We start from the raw sequence: 24,569 nt of genomic DNA on the forward strand, positions 1-24,569 counted from the left end.
TTGGTGTACACTGCTTCATGCTCACACTCAACCTCCATAGACTCCAACATACCCATGACCATGGTTGGGGGTAACAAATTGCATGTAACACGATTTATGATATGTACACAGCAAATAGGTCAGTGTTAAATTTCCAGTGTTCGATCAAATATGCAGTAGGCTAAGCAGTGTTATTTTAACACTGTCAAAGTAAATTTCCTTGAGTGTGGATGTTGGGTGTAACCTGAATAGCACCACCTTGAGTGTTAAATTGACCGGTGAAGGTGAAACATTCCAATTTTCCAGTGTGCTGTCGAGATTTTCAATAGATTCAATAGATTTCAATCCAGTTGTTGGGGCGGTGTGGATCAGTGGTAGAGTGGTCATCTCGCAACCCTGAGAGCGTGGGTTTGCTACCATACCAGTGTGACTCTGTTCAGTAATCCTTGAGCAAAATGCTGAACCCCAGTTTCTCTTGTTGCCGTGTCATCAGTTGTCCAAAAGTGCTTTGAGGGCCTTATAAGGAGGGAAAAAGGCTATATAAGTAAAGTACCATTTACCCGTGTAAAGTGTAGTTTGAATTAAATGTTTAACACTGACACTAGTGTAGAGTACTTCCAACACTACTCAGAATTTACCAGTCTTAGAATTTTAACACTATACCAGTGTTGGAGTAACACCGGTTAAGTGTGAAAAAAAGACTTTAAATAGTATCAGGTTTACGCTCATTGGTGTGGACACATAAAATCTTTTCTAGATTTAACACTCTCAGTGTTAATCTAACCCTGGCGATTTTGCTGTGTAATCACTAAGGGTGTCACGATTTCGATTTTTTATCGAAATCGATCGAAATTACGTCACGATTTCGAGCATCGAAATAGAAGAGAGGACACACGATTCGATGCCCCCCCCCCCCCCGCGCCCGCCGCCACCGCCGCCACCGCCACCTCCCAGGAAAGCAAATGAGACGCAGCCATTCAGCTACTAGCTAACGGCACTTGTTAGCTGACTTCTCCTGCAGTCATGATGGCAAGCGCGGACAGACACAGCAATGGTGCTTCAAGCCGCTCCCGCTTCTCTCGTCACCAGTTTGGAAACATTTTGCGTTCCCGGTGAGTTATGTCGACAACGTTCACGTTGTCGATAAAAAGACCACAGTTGCAAGATATGCTATGTGCGCGTACTTTACTTGGCCACGGTGTTACGCCCGGCTCGTCAAGGGGAAGGGAAGTAACACAATAACAGAAAATATAGAGTAGATAAACACGGGTCGACTTTAACATCTGAGTAGTTTTAATTGAAATTTCAGGCAGGGGTTTGACAAGGGAGTGAAAGTGGAAGGTGAACAAATAATAACCGCATTTGACAGAACTGACAGAACGGAGGAGAAACAACAATAACCAATAGGGGTATAATACACGGATACACAATAGCGTCGCGCTGGCACAGTCGTCCAATCGGAGTGTCGCGCTGGCACAGTCGTCCAATCGGAGTGTCGCGCTGGCACAGTCCTCCAATCAGAGTGTCGCGCTGGCGCATTCAAACTGAAGTACCATTATACGGGCACCAGCCGACACAAACACACACATACATACTAGGGGAGCGGAGCCGGCGGCGGGCCCGAGCCGCCAGCCGTCACAACGGGAAACACGACAAACATGACGGGACATTTACGCAGGCATCACAAAGATTTAGATTTATCAAATTCAACTAGAAGTGGGAAAACAACGGTCCAACCAACTATTTCATCCTCATTTACAGTGAAACTTCCACACACTTCAGCTCGCGCGAAACGCCAGATCCATAGGTCTATTTATAGCAGCAGACCTGCAGCCTTGGAAAACGCTGGATTCAAACATTTAATTAGTGTACTTGAACCACGCTACAGTATGCCCAGCAACTGTAAATGTTGGGATATAGTTTGTTCAGGCTGTATTTGTTCCATGACTTTGGATACAATATATTTTTTGTTGTTGTTGCACATTGCACATTATTTTAAGAGGAACGCACAGCACACTGTTGTAACCAAAAACAGTCAATAGATGGCAGGCACCCACTGTGACTTTTTGTTTTTGTTTTTTTATTTTTTATTTTACACTTCAGTAAGAACAAGACGGTTAACTTTATATTGTAAATAAATTCTTTGAATTTGATCATTCCTGCCTAATGTCAATTATCATATATTACATAAATTTACACAAAAATAATATGGAAATTGCATCACCTATATGTAGCCGATCTTTTGAAATAAGATTTACTGTACAATGAATAGAACCAATGATCATAGACTAGCCTTAGCCTACAGAAGCATATGCCTCTGTGTTATAAAGTGGGGGAGCGAAAAAAAAAAAAAAAAAAATCGAAAAAAAAATCGAATCGTGACCCCAAAATCGATATTTAAATCGAATCGTGGAGTTGGCGAATCGTGACACCCCTAGTAATCACAAACTATGTAACTGTAATCTGTTATATTACTACGATAACATTTGTAATTACATTACAGTTGCTTTAAAAAAAATTATTATTACAATTATTGACAATTCCAAACATACATTTCTGATAATTCCCCAATGCAACACAATATAATGCTTCTTGTAAACGGTGAAAACAAATGGCGTATTGCATTGCTTTTGCCTTTGACTATCATACAAACCACACAAATTGTTATAGTAGCAAAACTAAATTTCATAACACTTAGAAAGAAAAATAATCCTCACAGATAAAATTACAGCGGTCCAAAGTCCAATTCTTTTCAATGAGCGGAGAGATTTCTTTAACCGAATTGACCGCCATTTTGACTTGTGACGTCATCTCGGAATTGTCAATATTTACATTTGAAAAATCCCACAAGAACTCATTATCATTTTTTCTCCCACCTCTGCCATTTCCCCACTAAAGGTGATGCTGGGTTGGGCTGGGTGATATGGCCTAAATCCATATTATAATATCAATTGCATCTCTTCACGGTATATATGTAAAATTAAGGGTAAAATATTTTTAATTAATCATTTAATAAATGAAGACTTTCTGAATCTGTTTATACACTCTATTACAGAAGCTAAATTGATCAAATAAAAAGTGATAAAACAAACACGTTTAGCAAAACATTTATTGTGAAAATCTCAAGTAAGAATTAAATGTAAGCACTCCGTAGTGCAAAATAGTGCAAACAGAAATAGTACTGCTGATATTTAAATGAAATCAGTTCAACTGACTTTCAGTTTAGTTTTCTAGAATTCATTCAAATGACTGTGCCCATGGATTACTTACCTTTACAGATTCTGTAGGAAAGAAAGCAAGTCAATTAAATTAGATTTTTCAGATCTCAAACATTAAAATTAACAAGCAGCAATTAAAAAAACAAAACAAAAAAAAACACTAAATGTTGCTGGTTGGACAGTTAATGCAGAGCCCATATGAATATTTTGTGCCATATAGATATTGTAAAAATGTATTCGCTTGCTCCAGGTTCTTATATTTGAAATATTTATAACTAATATACTTTTAACTTTATTTATCCCTTCATGCCCCCTCCATTCTCTCAGCTGACATATGCAGTGATGTTCGTCAGTTCGTCATTTATGGTCTTCAGTGGCCGTCTACGATATTTGATATCATTTTCTCTCCAGTTACTTATTAAGTTATTGGAGATTTTGCTATTCACAGTTAGTTACTTGCCGATGTAATTTAATGTAATGTAATTTATTTACTTGCAAAAAAACAAAACAAAAACAACTTGTATATTACTTCAAAATGTTTGTTTTGTTCTTTTTTGTTACCTTGTTCTTGACTGCACAACCGATTTCTGTTTCATGGACAGCACTTTGTATACAGCAATGCCTGTTTTTAAAGTGCTTTATAAATAAAGTTGAGTTGAGTTGAGACCGATATGTAACAAGTGCAGTATTCAACACGAGCAAATATTACACGACAGCACTTTTATAGCTTAGCTAGTTTTATTAGCATGGCTTTCTCTCCGAAGGAAATTAGATACAGTGTATTACTTTGAAAAGTAATTGGAATACCAATATTGTGTGTATGTTGCTTTTTTAGGTCTGATTTGAGTGTGACATGGTGGAGTGACTCTTCATGTCTAAAATCCCCTGCGGCCAGATGTGACCTTCACTTCCGGTTACATTAACAGCCCCCTCATGTATGTGATTGACTGCTTTAGTGGGGCACGAAATCAATCATTTCATGAACTCGTTACAGGCCCCAAACTCAAAATGATGGGTGTATCATGCAGCACGGTAATGCTGTGGTTAGCACGCCTGTCTCACAGTGGTGGGGTTCTGGATTTGAATCCAGGTTCCTGTGGGGAATTGCTCAGGTTATGTGTGAATGTGAGTGTGAATTTTTATTGCTTATCTATGTGTCCTGCTATGGATGAACAACGTGTATTCTAAACCTCTTGCAAAACACCACTTACTTAAATACAGATACCACTTGTATATTGTGGTGAAGAATGTCTGTAAGAAAGTTTTTTTTTTTTCCCCAATATCAGGTTGCTTGTTTTTTTTTATGCAAAAGAAAAATTGTATCATGAGAATAAATATGTTTTTTTTGTCTGAAAATAAAGCTGTGCTATAATGAGAATGCTGCAAAGTACAGGTGTGAAACTCAAAACCCGGCCGACAGATTCTGCCCACATCATTTTATGTGGCCCAAAATTGCAAATTATCGTCACTTTTAATGTTGATGTATTGCAAGTGTTTTTCTTAAATTACAGTCTCCCTTTTAAAAGATGTAATAGTTTTGTAAATGTTGTTGTTTTTTTTAACCTAGCTTCTCATTTCAAAACTATAGTCGTCAATTTATTATGTATACAGTAGGGCTGGGAATCTTTGACTGTCTCAAGATTCGATTCGATTACGACTTTTTGGTCTACGATTCGATTCAGAATCGATTTTCGATTCTCGATTCAAATGATTTTCGATTCAAAATTATTTGATTGACAAATGATTTGTACTTCAATTTCCAGATATGCACAACATTGTCATGATCTACTCCAGTCTGCTTTGCAAGACAAAATGACAAATAGAGACATTAAAGTGTCTTTTTTTTTTTTTTTTTTTTAAACATTTATGAATTTTGTATTGTAAGTGCCTTTTTCCACAAAAACAGCATGTGGGCTACAACTGCCTTCCCCCCCCCTCTTCTTCATTTTTAATTTAAATAAAATTGATTTTTGAATATTAATATCGATTCGATTCGATTAATAAATGAGAATCTCGATTCTTTTATGAATCGATTTTTTGGCACACCCCTAGTATACAGTATGTGGTAGGTACTATGAGGTAATCATACATTTTTATAGGTTCACAATCACAATGGCCCACCAAGGAAAAAAAATATTGTTACGATGTGGCCTGAACAAAAATTACATTGACACCCCTTCTGCAAAGTCTTAATTTTTCTCCAGATAAAAGGTGTTGCTTTACAAAAAAAAATGCATTTTAAGAAAAAAAAGTGAATATGTTATGAAAATGAAGTTGTTGTTTTTTTTGTTTTTTTTTAAAGAAAATGTTATGTAATCATAATATGGGATTAGTCAAATTTCAAGTTTTGAAATTAATTAAAGTAAATTTCTTTCTAGAACAAAATGTCTTCAAATTATTACAAAAATGAAATTGATTTATTTTCTTGAAAAAAGTACTGTATTCAATTCAATTCAATGTATACAATTATGAGTATAAATAGAAAACAGCAATGTTATAACAAGATTTGGCCAGAAAAATAATGAAAATCCATTGAAAATTCATTGAGGGAATGAATGAATGAATGAATGAATGAATGAATAACCCTCAAAATTCTTCAAGAGAACACCGATGAACTTTCAATATCAACACCTTCTTAAAATAATCGCTTAAGTCATTTTTTTCAGATTTTTATAGATAGTTTGTTGACGTAATGGGCAAGAAAAATGGCGTCCTCTATTCCCAAATACTGCGCCTCAGCACGTCAGGTTTCATGTCCTTACGTGTGAGGGTGGGGCAGTGGGGGTGGCCTGTCTTAATGTGGGCTAAAGTGCGTTGAGCACACAACATAGCTGGCCAAGCAGAGAGAGTCAGCCGGATGTGTACGGTCCAGGTTAGGGACCCACACAACTTACATTTCCAGAGTGAAGAATGACAATGGTGACTTGACTGTTAACTTGAGCCTCTGGAACACGCAACTTGCAGACGGTCCCTAACTTGTATTCGCTATGAGCCGACTGGCTGAATGTGTCCTCCTTATCGGCCGGTTTCATCCCCACTTCCGACTGGACACAAATCTTTGGCGAGTCGGCCGTGGCTGTACTGCTTTTGAATAAGTCCTTTTTTCTATAAGGCATAATTCCACCTTTGATGTCCACTGTGGGACGCGATAATTCCTCGTGAGTCTCTTTGCTTGCTGTCACTGGCAGCCATGAATGTGTATTTTTTGCACGTGATACGTCACGATGATCATGTGACTATCCAAAATGGCCGATACTGCACTTAATGCACAAATATTAATTAAAAGTGCTATAAAACCATAATCGCTCAACATAAATTGACAATTTTTTTCAGTGAAGAGTATAACATAAACCATTTCACAGAATAGCTGGTTAGTTTTTCACAAGTCTTGTGTTCTTTTAAATTCCCAGAAAGGTTCCGTGGTTGACACACCATCTCAGCAGAAGGACCCAGGTTGGCGTCCCTCTCAGGGTACTCAACCCCCCCTCTCTCCTCCCCACCTCCTCCACTACGATTTCTTGAACATCCATCCAATTTCCACATTTAAATAATGCGCGATTGTGCTGCAAGGGCTGGCCGGTCTTGCGTGGCAGAGGAGTGCTCGAATGCAGCGCTCCAGAGTTTTGTGGGCGACCCACGCAGGAGCCTGCTTAGGGTGAGAGGGACACGGCACAACCGCATGGGGAGAGGCGGGGTTATTCTGAACCGGGCGTTTTACTTCCGGGTTAGAAAAATAGCCAGCAAAATACTTAATATTTCACAAAAAATTACATCACCATGGTGTCAAAGGTAAAATTGAATTATTATATGTCTATAGTTAACTGTGGAAGAGCTTAAAATGCCATGAGAAAATACCTTTAAAAAATGAAAAAGACATTATTTTAAATCTTGCGATATACTGTATTGCTGTAACTTTAGTTAGCTAACATAGCTAACAAAAAGTGTTAGGGTTGTTATGAATAAACTATTTTGGTACCCTTCGTAAACTTTTGACAATGGGGAGAATAAAAACGTACAGAAACCAAAAATGAAGCGACATGTTCTTGTGGCTGAAAGAAGGCTTTGTCTCTGAGTGCTAATTGTCACTGGGAGCTAAAACCGCAATGGCCAGGCGCCACACTTAACCACATGCCATCCTCACAAAAGGCCCATTTTGGGCTCCTGTGGTAACGCTCCCCGCCATCGCGGGGATGCTTGCGAATGACATGGCCGACCCCGTTGATGCATCCGTGCGGGAAGCGTGATACGATGTGAGCAGGGCGGGACTGGCACAAAAAAAATAGGCCCCAGCATTTTGATTTAGGGTCGCTGGCCCAGCCCACTCCTGACCAACTCTGGTTACCACGTAGCACTGCTACTAATGTTTATTGGTTCAATTTGCTATCTATATTGTAAATGGATGAATGGGCTGCACCCTCTCGATTGTGGGCCGGTCTGTTGGGGTAAATAATAATTCAATAGCACCACATGAACTCCAAAAGGCTCCAGCCCACCGGGCATCTACCCTGATGGCCAGTTCACCCCTGGATGTGAGGCTGACATCGGAAGGGGTGGGGCATTTGGGGGGAGGTGGTGCTCATCCCATCCTAGAAGGGGCCAATTCAGATCAAGTCTGAGTCAAAGATTGGCCGCGTCACCATTCCTTTGCTCGGCCCACGCCAAGAGAGGCCGACGTTCTCGGAAGCCTCGCAGACGCTTGGATGGCGGACAACATTTGAGATGTTGTGTGACAAACGGGACGTGTGGCGTGACTCATTGCAGCTGCTTTCTGCTTTTTAATTCAACGGCTAACTAACAAGGCAGATTTTTTTTTTTTCATCTGCACACCAAAAGATGACAACATGGCTTTGTTGTTCACTCAAGATGCAATAAAAGTTTAGAATAAAACAAAAGGAATACTTGCAGGCGGTCAGTCATGCTTGCAGCAAGAGCCACACTGATAATATGTTGAAATCACGCTACAGGATTATACTTTTGCAAAGGAAAAAAAAAAAATCAGATTTATGCTGTTGAATCTATTTTACGCAAAGAGAGTTGTTTTTATTCAAGAAAACAATTAAAAAAACATTATATAGTTACAAGTCAAAAACATTAAACAAAACAAAAACAATTTAAGAAAAGGTTTTATTAGGGGGACAAACCTTTTTTTTTTAATAAATTATTTTCTTCTGCGATTGGCTGGCAACCAGTCCAGGGTGTACCCTGCCTACTGCCCAAAGCCAGCTGAGATAGGCTCCAGCACTCGCCGCGACCCTTGTGGGGAGCAAGAGGTCAAGAAAATGGATGGATGGATATTATTTTCTTTATGTTTTTATATTACATGATTGTATTATCTGTATTTTATAGGAAAAAAGGCTCTTGGTGAGGTCACTATTAGACACTATAAGAAAAATAAAGTCATATAGAAGGCCATAATATTATGAAAAAGATAATCCCATAATCATATCTATTTTAGAAAAAAAAAAAAAAAAGTTCATTACTGGTAATTGGCGACGTTACGGGGTCAAATTTTGTTCATTAAAATGTTTTGTCTAATAATTTTTAATACTAGTTGGTTTGATATCAAGGGATTTTTTTCCCCAAGAAAAAAAAAAAAAAATATATATATATATATATATATATATGTATATATGTGTGTGTGTATATTAGGGCTGCACGATATTGGAAAAACATGCGATATACTTGCTGAACATAGCGATATCGATATTATTGCGATATTTAACATGTACCTAAAGAAATTACATTTTTATTACCTAATGAAAGAAAAACATTTTTCATGTGGCAAAATAAGCAACCTTGATGTAATCTTATTATGTCTTGATAATTTTCAATTATTGAATGGCGATGCACATTTTAGTTCGCATTTGACTGGTCAAATTCATATAAAAAGCATAAAATTCCATATAAAACTTATTGCATACCTTTGCAATATGCATATTGCAAGGGCCAATATCGTGATATCGATATTTTTTCGATATATTGTGCAGCCCCCATATATATATATATATATATATATATATATATATATATATATATATATATATATATATATATATATATATATATATATATATATATATATATATAAATAACAGAAATAAAGGTGTATTTTTTTTTAAGACAATACTTATTGTAGGGGAAAATGCAGCAGTATTATTAGAATAAAGTTAGATTTCCTTATTTAGATATGCAATAATTTGAGGAATATAATGTTTTTTAAGTGTATTACTTATTTATGAAACCAATATTTTAAAGTTGTATTCTTACAAGAAACGTTTTTGTGGCACAGGCAAGAATATTATATTTTTATGATGATGAAGTCATATTTTCTAATGAAAGCTCAGAGAGGAGAGTCTTGTAACATGAAAATAATGTTGCATGTACTGTATTTATTTATTTTTGTGTCACAAGCAGTCATTGAACAGTTTGAATTATATTTTTGTCTTTTTATAAGGCATTTGAAAGTTCTTATTCTGTTGCTCAGTATTTCATCATCCGTTTGCCTTTTTTTTTTTATTATTGTTTTCCTGCTCTCGCCTCCCCTCGAATCCCCCCCAGCTCGTTGGCCAGCTCTCAGATGAGTCGTCCCAAACTTCTGCCATTGAGGAATTTGAAAAGCTTACACTGCTCTCGGCAGGATTAAGTGTTTCGCAATTATGTGCGCTTTTACCACATTGCTGTCTTTTGAGGTTTTTGCTCTAAATTGCTTTGTCAGCTGCGACAGCTTCTTTTGACAAGCGCTTGCCTGTCCCATTCATGTCTGGTTCATTGAACGCAACACAGGTGTAGGAGGGGCATAGGACAAAGTTTAAAAACATAAAACACAAAACGCCCACTTCTAGAAAATATGTGCAGCTTACCTTATTTGCTCCCCTTTTTTTCCTTCACTTAAGCAGTGGCATGACTAAAATTTGTCTTGCAACATGAAGCAAACAATAAAGCAAGCATTGGTTTGTAACTGGAAAACTGTTGTCAGACGATCGGGACCATGCTGGCACACGAATAGCAAAAATTCATATATAATTGACACACATTGAAATGCATTGGGGGGGTTGGGGGAAACGATTTTTTAATGACTGGCATTGCGTCTGAAACCTTATTTGTCACAATATGGTAAATTTGTTATTTTTACACAAATCTATCCTATTGGTCAATCCACATGTGTCCATGTACATATGTGGGTGTTGTTTTTACAAATTTTTGACCAATCTAAATTGTTAAAAGTGGCTTGCGTGCTTTGATGATGTAATGTCAATGCTTGCTTTTGGGGGTTTCTTATGAAAAGTGATGATTTTGGAGGTATAAGGATCCCACCCCACGCCAGCAATATACTGTGATTATTCAGTTCATTAATATGTTCTATCTTTCCTGATGAATGCAGTGCAAGCAACATACAGTAGTTGGTTTACAGTGCCTATTTGTTATACTCACCTGTTACCTACTTTTTTGTACCTGTCTATTTTATGAATAGTATTTTTTGGACATAGAGAAACTCCAAGTAGAGAATCAAGCATCACCACCAGATTTTAAACCGATAAAGGCCTACTAGATGGATATGTGACACTTCATTGTGAAAGTTGAGATTTTCCACCATAGGATGTGGACTGAGCCTGATGGCAAAAGTTGAAGGATTCGCCTTAAAACACGAGTGCAAGCACTGATCTGTAGGGTTGCTTTAAAACACACAGCGAAGTACGTTTACTTTGACAGTAAACTTGGGAGTGCCAAAACGAGCTTGAGGTCTCTTTTTGGAAGAATCTGCCAAACTGCTGCTTGTTGTGAAATGAGTTCAGTTCACCGCCCCCATTCAGCACACAGAAAAATTGCCAGAACGATTCAAATTCACAAGTTGGGATGTTTTTTCAATGAAATCATATTATGCAAATGATTGTCTTGTTTTACGAAAAAAAAAAAGTTGTTAAAATCTGATTTATATGAAGGAAAACAAACAGGTAATTAGTTGGCCAGACTCGACACTTGAATGATGTGGAATTGCCAAGTATTTGAATTTTTAGCACACACGGTGGATGTGGCATGACGGCAAAGATGGGGCTTTGCTGTCGACTGCCAAATTGTAATTCATTTCCACCCAGCAGTGAGGATCCCGTTTAGGTCATGTCCTGAAGTGATTTGCCGTGCAAATTCAAAAGAAGTACAAAAGATGAAAGGAAAGTGGGCCTATTAGACGGTGCATGTTGCTTGTTTCCCACAGAGCTTGCAGGCTGCCTTTACGGTGCCACTTTATTGTCTCGAGAGGAGTCTAATTGAGGGGCTTCAGACGAGAATGTGTTACAACCGAGTAACTGGCTCGGCCGCGATGGTTCCCATGCTTCCTAACTTCCTGGCCTCTCGCAGGAGCCTGCTGGCTCGGAATGCTGAGGGTCACACTTTGGTCGTTTTTTTCAGCTTCGACGCCTGCATGCTGTATTTTGAGCATATTTTGGAATACGTGTATGATATTTAAGCATTTTATGCACCCCCCTCTTCTGTATTGTCTGTGTTGCCCACACAAACACACAGTCGTGTAGTCACGGTGGCCTCGACTCTGCCAAAACCAAAATTGTAAAGAGAAAAAAAACGAGAGAAAAGCTTTGTTTAGAGCCAGCAAATCAAAGGGCATTCAGTTCAACAGTTGCATTCTGTGTAATGGCCTGTAGGAGGAGACATTAGAATGGATGTGGCTGTGCTAGTATGTCAAGTCTGTATGTATTGTATATTATATGTCGTGTATATGTGTATATTTAGTGTATGTGTGTTTGTGTATTCCATCTGAATGGAAAAGTTTGGATTTTGGTTGTGTATAAAAGACAAGCATTTTGACCCCTCCAACATCCTTGGGCTGACGGAGACAAACAGAGAAATTCCAGGTTGAGTTTGGGGGGGGGGGGAATCAACATGTGCTTCCACTTGACACTTTATCACTTCTTCGTCTCTGCGGAGATTGCAAAAGTACCCACATTCTATACTTAAGACGAGAGAAGATACTTGTGTGGGGGAAAAAAAAGGGAAAAAAAAGAGAGAGACTGTTAAAAGAAATATGGAATCCATTTCTGTACTTTAGTAAAAGTTATGTAACTTTGCTGTAAAAAGTTACTACTCTACATTACAGACTGTAACAAAGTATTTCTTTCTATTAAAGTATGATAGCATATTTGTTTGTTGCTTCCCACTACTGCATGACAGCGTCCTGTGTCCTTTATCGGATGAATTGATCCTTCCGGCAGCTCCCATGGAATGTTCTCATCTGCCATATTGACTTGTGGCTTCCCTCCACAGAGCCGCTGGACTCCGATGACTTTGCCCTCTTCCACGAGGGCACCAGAGGTTGCCTGGGGGTGCGCGCCCGCTCCCTGGTGCTCTCCACGTCCTGCCAGGAAGCCGGCCAGCGCTGGAAGTGGGTGACCCGCGGTCGTCTCTTCAACCTGGACTCCTCGCTGTGTCTGGGTGTGACCGCCGGCAACGACACCGCCTCTGTCACCTCAGGGCCGGGGCGCACCCCTCTGAGCGTGTACACGTGCGACCGGCAGCCCCCCAAGGTGCGCTGGACGTGGAGCTGCAGCCAAGTGCTGGAAGACCTCAGCAAATACCTGCCCTGGCCGTCGTTCTCCAACGCGTCCACGCCCTCCACGTCGAGCTCCAAATGGAGTGTGCATGGCCAAAAACAGGACCTGTGCGCCAAAACGTATCGTGGTGAGTACGATACAGACTCGAAGGTGCAACACAAATTGGAAAAGGGAAAAAAAAGAAAAAAACGAATACAAATATTGTACTGCATTTTTTATTCCCATCTTGGTTGACCTTCCGTTCTTTTATTTAATGCAGGGATTTCAAAACAGTTTTTTGCCATTGGAATTGTTATCTTTATTTTGAAAAATAATTCATGCTAAAAAATATATTGTCACCCTTTTAATTTACTCCCACACATTTTCACAGAAGCAACCCCCTTCACTCCCAGCTGTTTTACTGGATTTTGACCAATTTGGCACGGCCCACAGAATATTGTGTTCTATTGCTATAAAATTATGGAACTTACCAAAAGAAAATTCTCTTCTTTCACCAAGAAAAAAGTACATTTCTATCTTTTTCCATTTTGCAGAAATTGCCATTAGCATTAGAATATAGCTAAGTTTCATAATTATTCACAAATCTATTTAGAATTTTGAGCAATTGAGCTTTTTTCAATATGACCTTGGTTGATCTCCTTTGCTCTGCTACCACCTGGTGGCCGTTTGTGTAATATTTACCGTTTGTTTTGTTTTTTTCAACCGTTCTTAGCAGTTGAGAGGCTGCATCAAAGCCTTCTGTATGCTCTAGCATAAAAAAAACATAAAAAACGAATAAATGCGTCTTTGGGATGCTTAAAACATTTAAAATAGAACGTATTTATACGTTTTTGGGCGCAAATGAGGTAAAATAATTGCTTAAGTCATTTTTTTGCAAAAATATATTATTTTGCCTAAATCATCTCCTCATGATGCAAATGGTTAAATTTTTTTGTGTTACCTGAAAAATCCGAAAAAATGACTTTGGCGATTATTTTAAGAAAGTGTCAATATGCAGTATATATGCCACAATTCAAAATCATCTGTGGTGGGCTTTAACGTTGGTTACACCTGCAGAGTTCAATTTATTTGTTTTCTTTCGTTCAGTTCGAGCCACACGCGTGTTCTCCTTTCCTCCGTGTTTACGTAGACAATTGGAAGTGTCAGACTTGAGCAAGGTCACGCGGGATGTTAGTCAGACGAGGAAGAATGCCAGTCAGTGTCGGAGCCCAGAGGAAATCTTTGCTCTCACTCGCTCTCGCTAAATATGTCTGCCCTACTTTTTGGTCTTTCAAGTGCGTTCTCCCTCTCGTGCCCTTTTCCTCACACTGCGCAGAAAAATGTGTGCACAAGGAAAACTTCTGTTGAAATGATACACTGTATTCATTACAGTTGTGGCCACAGGTTTCAGTTATCAATCTTGTGATTGAAAGTTTAATGATATACATCTAATTAAAATTAATGTATTAAAAACCCTATTTTGTTTGTGCTCCAAGTTTCCCCTTCATAATGTAGCTTTGCTTCTCTCTAGAGTCTAGTGGGTGACTGTATTTAAAGGCAATAAAATGATGTACATTAATTGGTCATGACTGAAATCAGCTGTGACCACTCCCACAGAGGTGCAGCGCTCCCACTTGCAGATCTGCCGGCCTGAGCGCATTTGCAAAATTACCAACATTGAGTCGAACCCGCCTCTGCGCAGAGTTGCAGCATTTTCTCCGTCACGAAATTAGAGTCCTTAACTTTGGCAACTTTGCAACATGAATAAGCTAAGTGATCAAAGTAGCATCTGTGGCTCGGAGTGAAGTGAGTCTACATTCAAATCGCAACTTGAAAACGGCAAACTCCACCTTTAACCGACCTGTCGTTCTCTTGATCGTGTGCTCCTCAGATATCTACACTATCCAGGGCAACTCCAACGGGCGGCCATGCTACCTGCCCTTCCTGTACGACGGCCAGTGGTTTCACAACTGCACCAGCATCGGGCGCGAGGACGGCCACCTGTGGTGCGCCACCACGTACGACTACGCCCAAGATGAGCGCTGGGGCTTCTGTCCTGTCAACAGTGAGTTAAACACGGAGAAAACCCACTTCATAAGAAACCAATGAGGAAGCCTTGAGAAGTATTGTAGAAGGAGGGATCCCCCTTGAGACCCTTTGAGCACCAAAGTGTTCCAACTCTTGTTCAATTCTTTTTTTATCTTGCATGTCCAATTTTCTGTCACTTAATCGGTATGTTTTGTCGGGGTAGACGGTGGCTGCGAGACTTTCTGGGACACGGACCCATTGACGGACAGCTGCTACCAATTCAACTTCCAGGCCTCGCTGTCGTGGAGCGAGGCCCGCATCAGTTGTCAGCAGCAGGGAGCCGACCTGCTCAGCATCACCAAGCTGCACGAGCAGACCTACATCAATGGTTTGTTGACAAGCTTTGACATTTTTACGCACAAATAACATTTAGGAAGGAGGATAACACCTACCCCTGCGTCTTCCCTGACTCCTACTGACGCCACTCAGATGACTCAGAGTCTCCACACCTCCACCCACCCATTTATGACAGAAATCATGAGCGCTAGTGAAATTCCAGCCACCCACAGTCTACGTGCATTGATATTTCATTTCATTTTACTGTACTGTATTCAAAATAAAAACGTATTTGGGATTTATGCTCCTTGGTCCTAAAGTTGTTCTTGTGCTTATTTTGAAAGGCCTGTTGAGCGGCTACAGTGCCTCTTTGTGGATCGGCCTCAACGATCTGGATATCAACGGTGGCTGGCAGTGGGCTGACTCATCGCCGCTGAATTACCTTAACTGGGAGCAAGGTTAGCTTGTTGAAAAGCAGACTTTGTCAGGATGTTTGTCAACAGGATAGGCAGCAGGATACTGTACTTCTGTGTGTTGGAAAAACAAGTGAATATCACTGAAATGAACTGAAAATGAAATCGATGAAAAATTTTTTTTGTTTGGGATTGCGCCAACAGAGTCCCCCAATTTTTTTTACATTTTTTTTTTAGATTTCTTGAAATAAATAAATAAATAAATAAATAAATAAATAGAAATTCAGGGGACATTGGACTGGAATGAACATTGGCACCTATATCTGTATGTAAAAAATGATGTCAACACTAAAATTCACCCTCTGAAAAACTCAGTAGTGATGTAATGCGTTTTATATGACTACATTTCATACATCTTATGGCCTGCTTCCCCCAAATCACCCCATCTCAACCTGTCAACATCATCGCTGGAAGGAGGCAAGCATTGTATTGTTTCCTGGCTTGTTTGGTCATGCTCTGTTGTCACCTGTTCTGTTGCCTGAAAGCAGTGATCAATCGTCACAAAAATATGCATATTTCTACTCTTGTCCACCTCAACCTGTAATAATATAAAGTGATTGGTACAGTATTTGTCATTTTATTGACATAATGTGAGCTCCTATGAGCTCCACGAAGTTGAAAATATTGTGTAGATTGTTGCTGTTGTTTTTTATTATTATTATTTTTTTGTATTTTTATTTTTTTACTTCTACAGGTTGACGTGGACGAGAGTAGGAATGTGCGTATGAATTTTGGTGCCATTTTAGACCCATTTTAGAGATGCAGCAAAAAGCTAAAGTTTTGTTAGCCATGTAGGCCGGCAAGAAGCTAGCTCTCCTTGCTAACAACACACAGCTGTTTGAGTCAGCAATTTGCATTTGGCTGCTAACGATGTTAGCAGGAGAAATCAACTTCTTACTGGCTAGCTTCTTACAGGGATTCTTTGACCACTTAAATGTTTGTGAGTTTTGGAAATTTATAGCAATGTATGTGCAATGATTTTGAATTGACAAATTTTGTCTGGTCCCTGCTCATGTGAGCAAGTAGGAGGGGCGTGGCTATATATTTTTTGTCAATCAATCTGCTTTGGTCAAATGACGTGGAAGGGTTTGTTTACTAGTAATGCTATCAGCCTTGAAGAATGTGTGACGTCATGGTGAAAAGGTCTATCCCGAAAGTCCAACCTGGGTTAGCGTCATCTTTTCCTTCTGCAGACCAACCGAACCACGAAGACGAGGAGAACTGCGTTGTGATCAGGACCGAGACGGCGGGTCGTTGGCAAAATCGCGATTGTTCCGACGGTCGTCCTTATGTCTGCGAGAAGAGACCCAACGCCACTCTGGATCCTTTTACTACCGGTGAGCCCACTATCAGGGTGACTATAAGAGTCTCAGGAACCCGAATGTAATCGCATCTCTGGTGTCTCAGCAGACTCGTGGGCGGACGACGGCAAGTACGAGTGCGAAGTGGGCTGGCAGTCCTTCCAGGCGGGCTGCTACAAGCTGGTGCCGGAAAAAGGCGACTGGGACGCAGGGCTGAGGGCTTGCCAGAAGATGGAGTCCAACTTGGTCAGCATTCACACGTTGCCCGAGATGGAGTTCATCCTGCGCAACATCAAGAAAGGTCAGGTGCTTTCCACCAGCCTTCTTTTTTTGACTCTGTTTATTTTCATTATTTTTCATTTTTGTCATATTTTCATCTTCATTTTTTCCAATAGGAAATTATATCAATTGTGTTGTTTCAAGTTTCAGCATCATAAAACTTTTACACTTGTATTTGTCATGGCTAGGGTCATGCAGGGGTAATGTTTGGGTCTTGACTCATGACTTGGGTCATGCAAGGGTAATGTTTGGGTCATGACTGTGTGGTCAAGTGTCTGTTTTGAACTGATGTAACAGCATCTGGTTTCAACTGGTGATACGCTATGTGATGTCAAGAATCTTCCATCTCTGTATCTGGGCAACAGCCAACCATATAATTCCATGTCATACTAGGGGTGTGCCAAAAAATCAATTCATAAAAGAATCGAGATTCTCATTTATTAATCGAATCGAATTGATATTTAATATCCAAAAATCAATTTTATTTAAATTTGAAATGAAGAAGAAGGGGAAAAGGTAGTTGTAGCCCACATGCTATTTTTGTGGAAAAAGGCACTTATAATATAAAATTAATAAATGTTTAAACAAAAACAAAAAAAGACACTTTAATGTCTCTATTTTTCATTTTGTCTTGCAAAGCAGACTGGAGTAGATCATGACAATGTTGTGCATATCTGTAAATTGAAGCAGAAATCATTTGTCAATCAAATCATTTTGAATCGAAAATCGGTGGAATCGAGAATCGAAAATCGATTCTGAATCGAATCGAAGACCCAAAAATCGTAATCGAATCGAATCGTGAGACAGTCAAAGATTCCCAGCCCTAGTCAGTACTGTTACCCACATGTCTAGCCACAACCAATCATATCGATTCACTGTCTATATAAACTGTCTGAGAAATTTGTGTTTTGTCGGATTATTGCCTCTGTTCCTCTGTGCATTTCCACAGCCCAAGGGTCTTGGCATCTCATGATTCTCGATACATTCTCATTGTTTCTTATTGTTTCTCGTCGAGTCAAGTTTGTTCTACGCCTCTCGATGTTAACCACAGTTATAATAAAAGATCAAACTTAGTTGACTTTTCAAAGCATATTTTCCCACAAAAATTTGCTAAAAGTACATAATGTCCAGTCTTTGACAAATGGTAAGGGGTTTGCTGTTTGGGGCCATGACCTGTAATGTAATGCTCCGTAATCCACAGGAAGCTGGATGGGGAACTCATATTTAGGTGTTGTCGCAGAACACCAGAAAGCCACGGGGACAGGCACACATGCTCGAGGCTCTTCCCTAGTTTCAGCATTGCTCGTCCGCAGAAGGCTTTGCACTTGCATGTGGACCGCAGACCGGCATGTGGCTCCATTCATATTACGTTTCATCATGGTTCACGTCGGTTCGTGGTCCATGCATGTATATTGCTCGGACAAAAAAGATAGAATGAGCGACCACTGAACGAGAACATAACCAGGGATGGAGAATTCAGAACACTGGTGCAAATGTTTTGAGCCATTTGCGTCAAATGTATTTCCAAACATGATTGTCAGTTTCATTGTCACTTGAGAAGACTGCAGGTCATTCCATTCTGGTTGCTGCGGTAACCACACATCCCCCACATTTCCCGTCATCCTCCGTTCCATTTCTCTTGAACTCAAACATCCGCCGTCCAAACTTTCTGCGTTTCATTAACATTCCCTCCGAGCGCCACATTGCTGTTTGTGTATGTGTGTGTTCCTAACGATGATGTGTGTGGGTGTTCAGACACGGAGCAGCTGTGGCTGGGCCTCCACGACATTGCCTTGCAGATGGACTTCCACTGGAGCGACCACACGCCCGTCATCTTCACCTACTGGCACCCATTCGAACCCAACAACTTCCGCAACACTCAGGAGGACTGCGTGTCCATGTGGGGAGCCGTGAGTGACCCGAACCACGATCGCCCGCTGATTCCAGTCTTCACGTGTGTGTTTGTTTGTACACACTCAGCAGCTATGTGTGTGTGTGTGTGTGTGTGTGTGTGTCGCTTCCACGTGCAGGAGGGCCGCTGGGACGACAACCCATGTAATCTGACTCTGCCCGCCATCTGCAAGAAGGCCGCTACCAAGCGTGAAGGCAAACCTCAGCATCAAGACTGCAAACAAGTATGATACTTGTTGTTATTTCCACTTTAAATTCAAACACTTTTTAGGACAACTGACCATATTTGGTATCTCAGACTTTCAAGTAGTACAGATATGCATATCAATACATTAGAATTTGGGGGAAATTCAAATTCAAATTTAAACAGAATTCGCCTCTCCCTCCCACTGCTCGTTGAGTCAGTGGGTGCTGGCGTCTGTGGATCTCACTCTGCTTTATCTATCCTTCCCTCCTTCCTCTCTTTAGTTTTTCCTCTGGTCTCTTGAGATCTCCTTAATTTGTTGGAATTTAGAGGCTTCTGGGGTTTGCGTAAGAGTCTGGTTTTGTAACTATGTGGATGGCAGGAAGTTTTTGGTTGGTGCTGGATTTCACTTTGATGGACTGGATGTGCTGGTTTCTGTGGATCTCACTCTGCCTCATCTATCCTTCCCTCCTTCCTCTCTTTAGTTCTTCCTCTGGTCTCTTGAGATCTCCTTAATTTGTTGGAATTTAGAGGCTTCTGGGGTTGGCGTAAGACTTTGATTTTCTAACCATGGGGAAGGCAGGAAGTGTTTGGTTGGTACTGGATTTCACTTTGATTTATCTTTCTTTTCTTTGACCTTTCCTCTGGTCTCCTGACCTTCTGAACTTCACGACTCTGGCGAGACTGAAGTATCCGGTTAAAGTGAAGCAAGTGAAGTGAAATGATTTTTATTAGGTTTTAGGTGAATATCTCCATCTCTTCTCCGGGAAGCAGGGAAAGCGGTAATTAGAGGGAAAATTATATCATATTCAACTTATAAAAAGAAACAGGATCAAAAATTAGAAAAATACCTGGAAGATAAAATTAAACAACTAACGGATGAATATGCAATAAACCCAAATAATCAAATATGGACAGAACTACAGAATATAAAAATACAGTTAGATAACATGTTATCTAAAAAGACAGAGTTTATAATACAACAGTTGAGATATAATAATTTTGAACATAATAATAAATCAGGTAAATTTCTGGCAAATCAACTTCAACGGAATCGGGAAAAATCTCTTATAACGGCTATTAAAGATATAAATGGTGAATGCACACAATCACCAGAAGAAATTAACCATATTTTTTATAACTATTATCGAAATCTATACTCAGAAATTAATAGACCTAACCCTGAACATATTGAGGTATTCCTAAATAGCTTAAATATACCTCCGTTATCTACTGAACATAAAGATATTCTAGATGCCCCGCTTACTATAGATGAGTTGTATCGTGCTTTAGACAGTATGCCTAATGGCAGAGCACCTGGTCCAGATGGCTATCCGGCTATATTTTTTAAACATTTCTGGTTAATGTTTGCTCCATTATTTCTAAGAGTAGTAATTGAAATTAAAACTAAGGGTGATATACGTCAAGATATGAATATAGCAGCAATTAAACTTTTATTAAAGCCAGAAAAAGACCCTACCCTCCCGTCAAGTTACCGACCGATATCACTAATTAATACCGATATTAAAAGTATCGCTAAGGCCTTGGCATCTCGATTAGAGACGGTAATCTCGACAATTATTCATAGTGATCAAACAGGTTTTATTAAAGGTCGTCATTCTACTAATAATATTAGGAGACTCTTTAACTTGATTAGTATGTCACAGCGGTATGATAAAAAGGCAGTTGTTATTTCGCTGGATGCAGAAAAAGCATTCGATAAAGTTAACTGGTCCTTCCTCTTTGCTGTCTTAAATAAATTCGGCTTCGGGGAGTCATTCATTCAATGGGTCTCAATATTATATGATTCTCCTAAAGCTACAGTTACTACTAATGGGATTACATCACAGAGTTTTACTTTACAAAGGGGAACAAGACAAGGGTGCCCAATTTCTCCTTTATTATTTGCTATATTTATTGAGCCGCTTGCATTAGCTATACGTCAGGATAGACGGATCCAAGGAATCCACTCCGGGACAATAGAACATAAAATTAATCTATATGCCGATGATATATTACTCTATTTAGAAGAACCTGCTATCTCGCTAGGGGAAGCATTTAAATTAATAACTAAATTCTCTCACTTATCAGATTACTCTATTAACTGGACAAAATCAACATTATTACCTATTACAGAAAATTCATGGAATCCTACAAGTCAGGATCCACACTACTCCTTTCCTACAGGTAATTTAAAATACTTAGGTGTTAAAATTTCACCGAAGTTAACTGAATTAACTTCTTTAAATTTTTCACCATTATTGGATAGTATCCGTAGTGACCTGGAGCGCTGGAATAATCTTCCGATCTCTTTAATAGGACGGATAGCTACTATAAAAATGAAAGTTTTACCAAAGATTAATGATTTATTTTCAATGATTCCATTTAAACCTACGTCTAACTGGTTCCAATCGCTGGACTCTGCTATCATAAAATTCTATTGGAATAAAAAAAAAGCCAAAATTAGTCTATCTACTCTTCAGGAAAGTAAATCTAAAGGAGGTCTAGAGGCACCAAACTTTATGTACTATTATATAGCTAATCAACTACAATATCTTGTGCTATGGACACAACCCAACAGAGATACTAACTGTTGGTTGGAATTGGAGCAGAAGGATTGTAATAATCTTAGACTGTTAGATTTACTCTTTATTACAAAATCAATAAAACGACATAATTGTTTTAAAAACCCAATGATAGCCGCCACCCTGACTGCCTGGTGGAAGGCATTAGAAATTACAAACTCCCAATTGGCGCCCTGTGGGCTCTCTCCCATTTGGCATAACCCCGACTTTCAACTTAATAATCAGTCGTTCCATTTAAGCTTATGGGAGCAGAAAGGAATTACACACCTTCATCATCTTTTCTCAGATAATAAGTTTATATCGTATACAAACTTGGTCCAGAAATATGAAATAAAAAATGGAAATTTCTTACATTATCTGCAAGTTAAAAATATGGTTAAGAAACAAATCCCAACACTTCAGGATACGTTCCAACTGCCTGTCTTAGCTAAAGATATTATAAAGCTTTCTCCAACAACAATAAAGAAAATATCAAAAATATATAAGTTATTTTTTATACACAAATAAAACGTATTTACTGACTTTAAAATGGGAAAAAGACTTGTCTATAGTTCCGGAACCAGACTTTTGGACCCAAATCTGTGAGAATGTATTTAAAATGACCAAACAGACAAATTTGCAACTTATCCAATATAAGATACTTCATAGAACATATATTACACAATATATGATGAAAAAAATGGGACTCTCTGACTCCGACATTTGTCTCCAGTGCTCACAAAACACTGCCGATACTTATCTTCATGCTTTATGGTCATGTACTCCAGTGCTGCATTTCTGGACTAAAATCTTGGAAAAGCTCGCTGATATATTAAACTGTAGGCTTCCTTTATCTCCAAGATTGTGTTTACTAGGTGACTTAACAATAACTGAGCTACCATGTAAACAATCCCAATCTATATTTATAGCCCTTACTATTGCTAAAAAAATAATCCTTGTCAATTGGAAAAATAAACAATCTCTAAATATCGACCACTGGTTAAACTTACTAATAAATTATATCTCAATGGAAAAAATCTCTGCCTTAAATAAAAATCAAGTATCAAGATTTAAACAAATATGGTCTATGTACATAGAATATTTTCATCTTAATTTGGCAACTTAATCCTGCCAAGATTCTGCCTGTTAACGAGAGCCACCACATCGTTTCAACTTCTGTTTTCGCTGCTTCTGTATTTGGTATTTTGTATCTGATTGTTTTTATTTTTATATAGTCAGGAACCTAGTTGCTGCTAGTGGGCTCGAGCACACCACACTATGCGACACTATACTCACTAACTCCTTAAGATTTATTTCTAGTGGGCACTAAGCATCAACACTTGGTGTTACTGCATGCTAATTAGTCAATTTTCTTGACGCCGTCCCCCGTGGTCGGACGGGGGTAGCTCTGCCCCCCCCCCGTTGTCTGCTCGGTAGCGGTTGCGTCTTGGCCGCTCCCTGGGCCCCCTGTGGGGTGCGGTGTTGGGGTGCTTTCCCTGGTGCCCGGGGCGGTGCCGTCCCGGCGCGGTCCGCTGCTCCGTGCCCGGCGACGCGGTTCGGGGCGGGTGGGCCTCTGGTGTGCCCCGTGGTTCCCTCTCCCCTCCCCCTTCCTCCCCCCCGTCGCCTCTCCCTCCTCGCCTCCCCCCGCCCATCCTCCTCTGCCTCCCGGTCCCTTTTCCCTTGTCGCCCTCCCAAGGCCTCCTTGGCGATTTCGGACTTAACTTTTTTCGCACAACTTCTGTAGGTTACACAAAGAGAAAAAAAAACGCAACGAAGAGAAAGGGGCCGGTTTCGTTTTTCTCTACATCTCTGCAAACGAAGAGTGGTAGGGAAAATTTGCGCGGCCACTAAAGTGAGACGAAAAAGACTGTTTACCGTGGGAAAGTAATGTTTACGTGAACTTTATACGTATTTGCACGCGCACACACGCGCACGCACGCACGCAAACGCACACACGCAAACGCACACACGCAAACGCACGCAAACGCACGCACACATACACACACACAAAAAAAAAAAAGAATTTTGGGGAAAACTGGATTTAATTAACTTATAGCTAATGAAAACACAAAATTCAACATCTCAAGCGATTACAGTATTATATAAAAATGGGTAAGAATTGGCATTCCTACATGTTTAATAAATCATTCACATTTTGTCTGAAATGGTTAAAATTTTCTACGATAGTCTAATTCATTGATATGTACCTGAAGAAGGCAGTAAAGGCAATTGCGGAATAAAAATCACAATTGGATTAATAAAGCTGTTAATATTAATAAAAATAAGAATAATAGTCATAATAAAAATGAAAATTGTCTATTTTTCAACAAAAAGGGAATTAGTAATATAGTAGTGTGAATTCAATTCCCCCAATCAAGTATAATCATATACAAATAAACCAATGAATTAAAACAATACAATTATACTTACATTTTATCTTTGTTTTCTGTATTACTTTGTATTACATTTATTTTGTAATATCACATTTTCATTTTTTAAATAAATGCCCTAGAAAGTGTTGAGCCATTGAAAATGTACAGTAGCAATATGCATAAACGCACATGAATTGATTCATTTTGTTTTCATTTTTTTGGTACTCTATAATACATACATATAATAATATCATAATTAAAGGAGAAGTCAACTCAAACATGTTATTTATAATTAATAATATATGGCCCCCTACTATTCTAAAGGCCACATTCTAATTAGTATCGCATTTGTAGAATATGAGTTCCACAAAAAATCCACCTG

General features: G+C 39.3%; 1 protein-coding gene across 1 annotated transcript in view; it reads left to right on the plus strand.

Annotated features, from left to right (window-relative positions):
- The window catches only part of mrc2 (mannose receptor, C-type 2), a 47,139-nt gene that overhangs the window by 3,415 nt on the left and 19,155 nt on the right, over window positions 1-24,569 (plus strand). Inside the window, exons 2-9 of the mRNA XM_077495456.1 lie at window positions 12,474-12,887; window positions 14,631-14,804; window positions 14,991-15,155; window positions 15,448-15,561; window positions 16,770-16,913; window positions 16,984-17,178; window positions 18,912-19,066; window positions 19,187-19,291. Of these exons, the coding sequence (XP_077351582.1) occupies window positions 12,474-12,887; window positions 14,631-14,804; window positions 14,991-15,155; window positions 15,448-15,561; window positions 16,770-16,913; window positions 16,984-17,178; window positions 18,912-19,066; window positions 19,187-19,291 (1,466 nt within the window). The remainder of the gene's footprint in view (window positions 1-12,473; window positions 12,888-14,630; window positions 14,805-14,990; window positions 15,156-15,447; window positions 15,562-16,769; window positions 16,914-16,983; window positions 17,179-18,911; window positions 19,067-19,186; window positions 19,292-24,569) is intronic.

The sequence above is a fragment of the Festucalex cinctus genome, chromosome 1 (genome assembly GCF_051991245.1).
Source record: "Festucalex cinctus isolate MCC-2025b chromosome 1, RoL_Fcin_1.0, whole genome shotgun sequence".
NCBI lineage: Eukaryota > Metazoa > Chordata > Actinopteri > Syngnathiformes > Syngnathidae > Festucalex > Festucalex cinctus.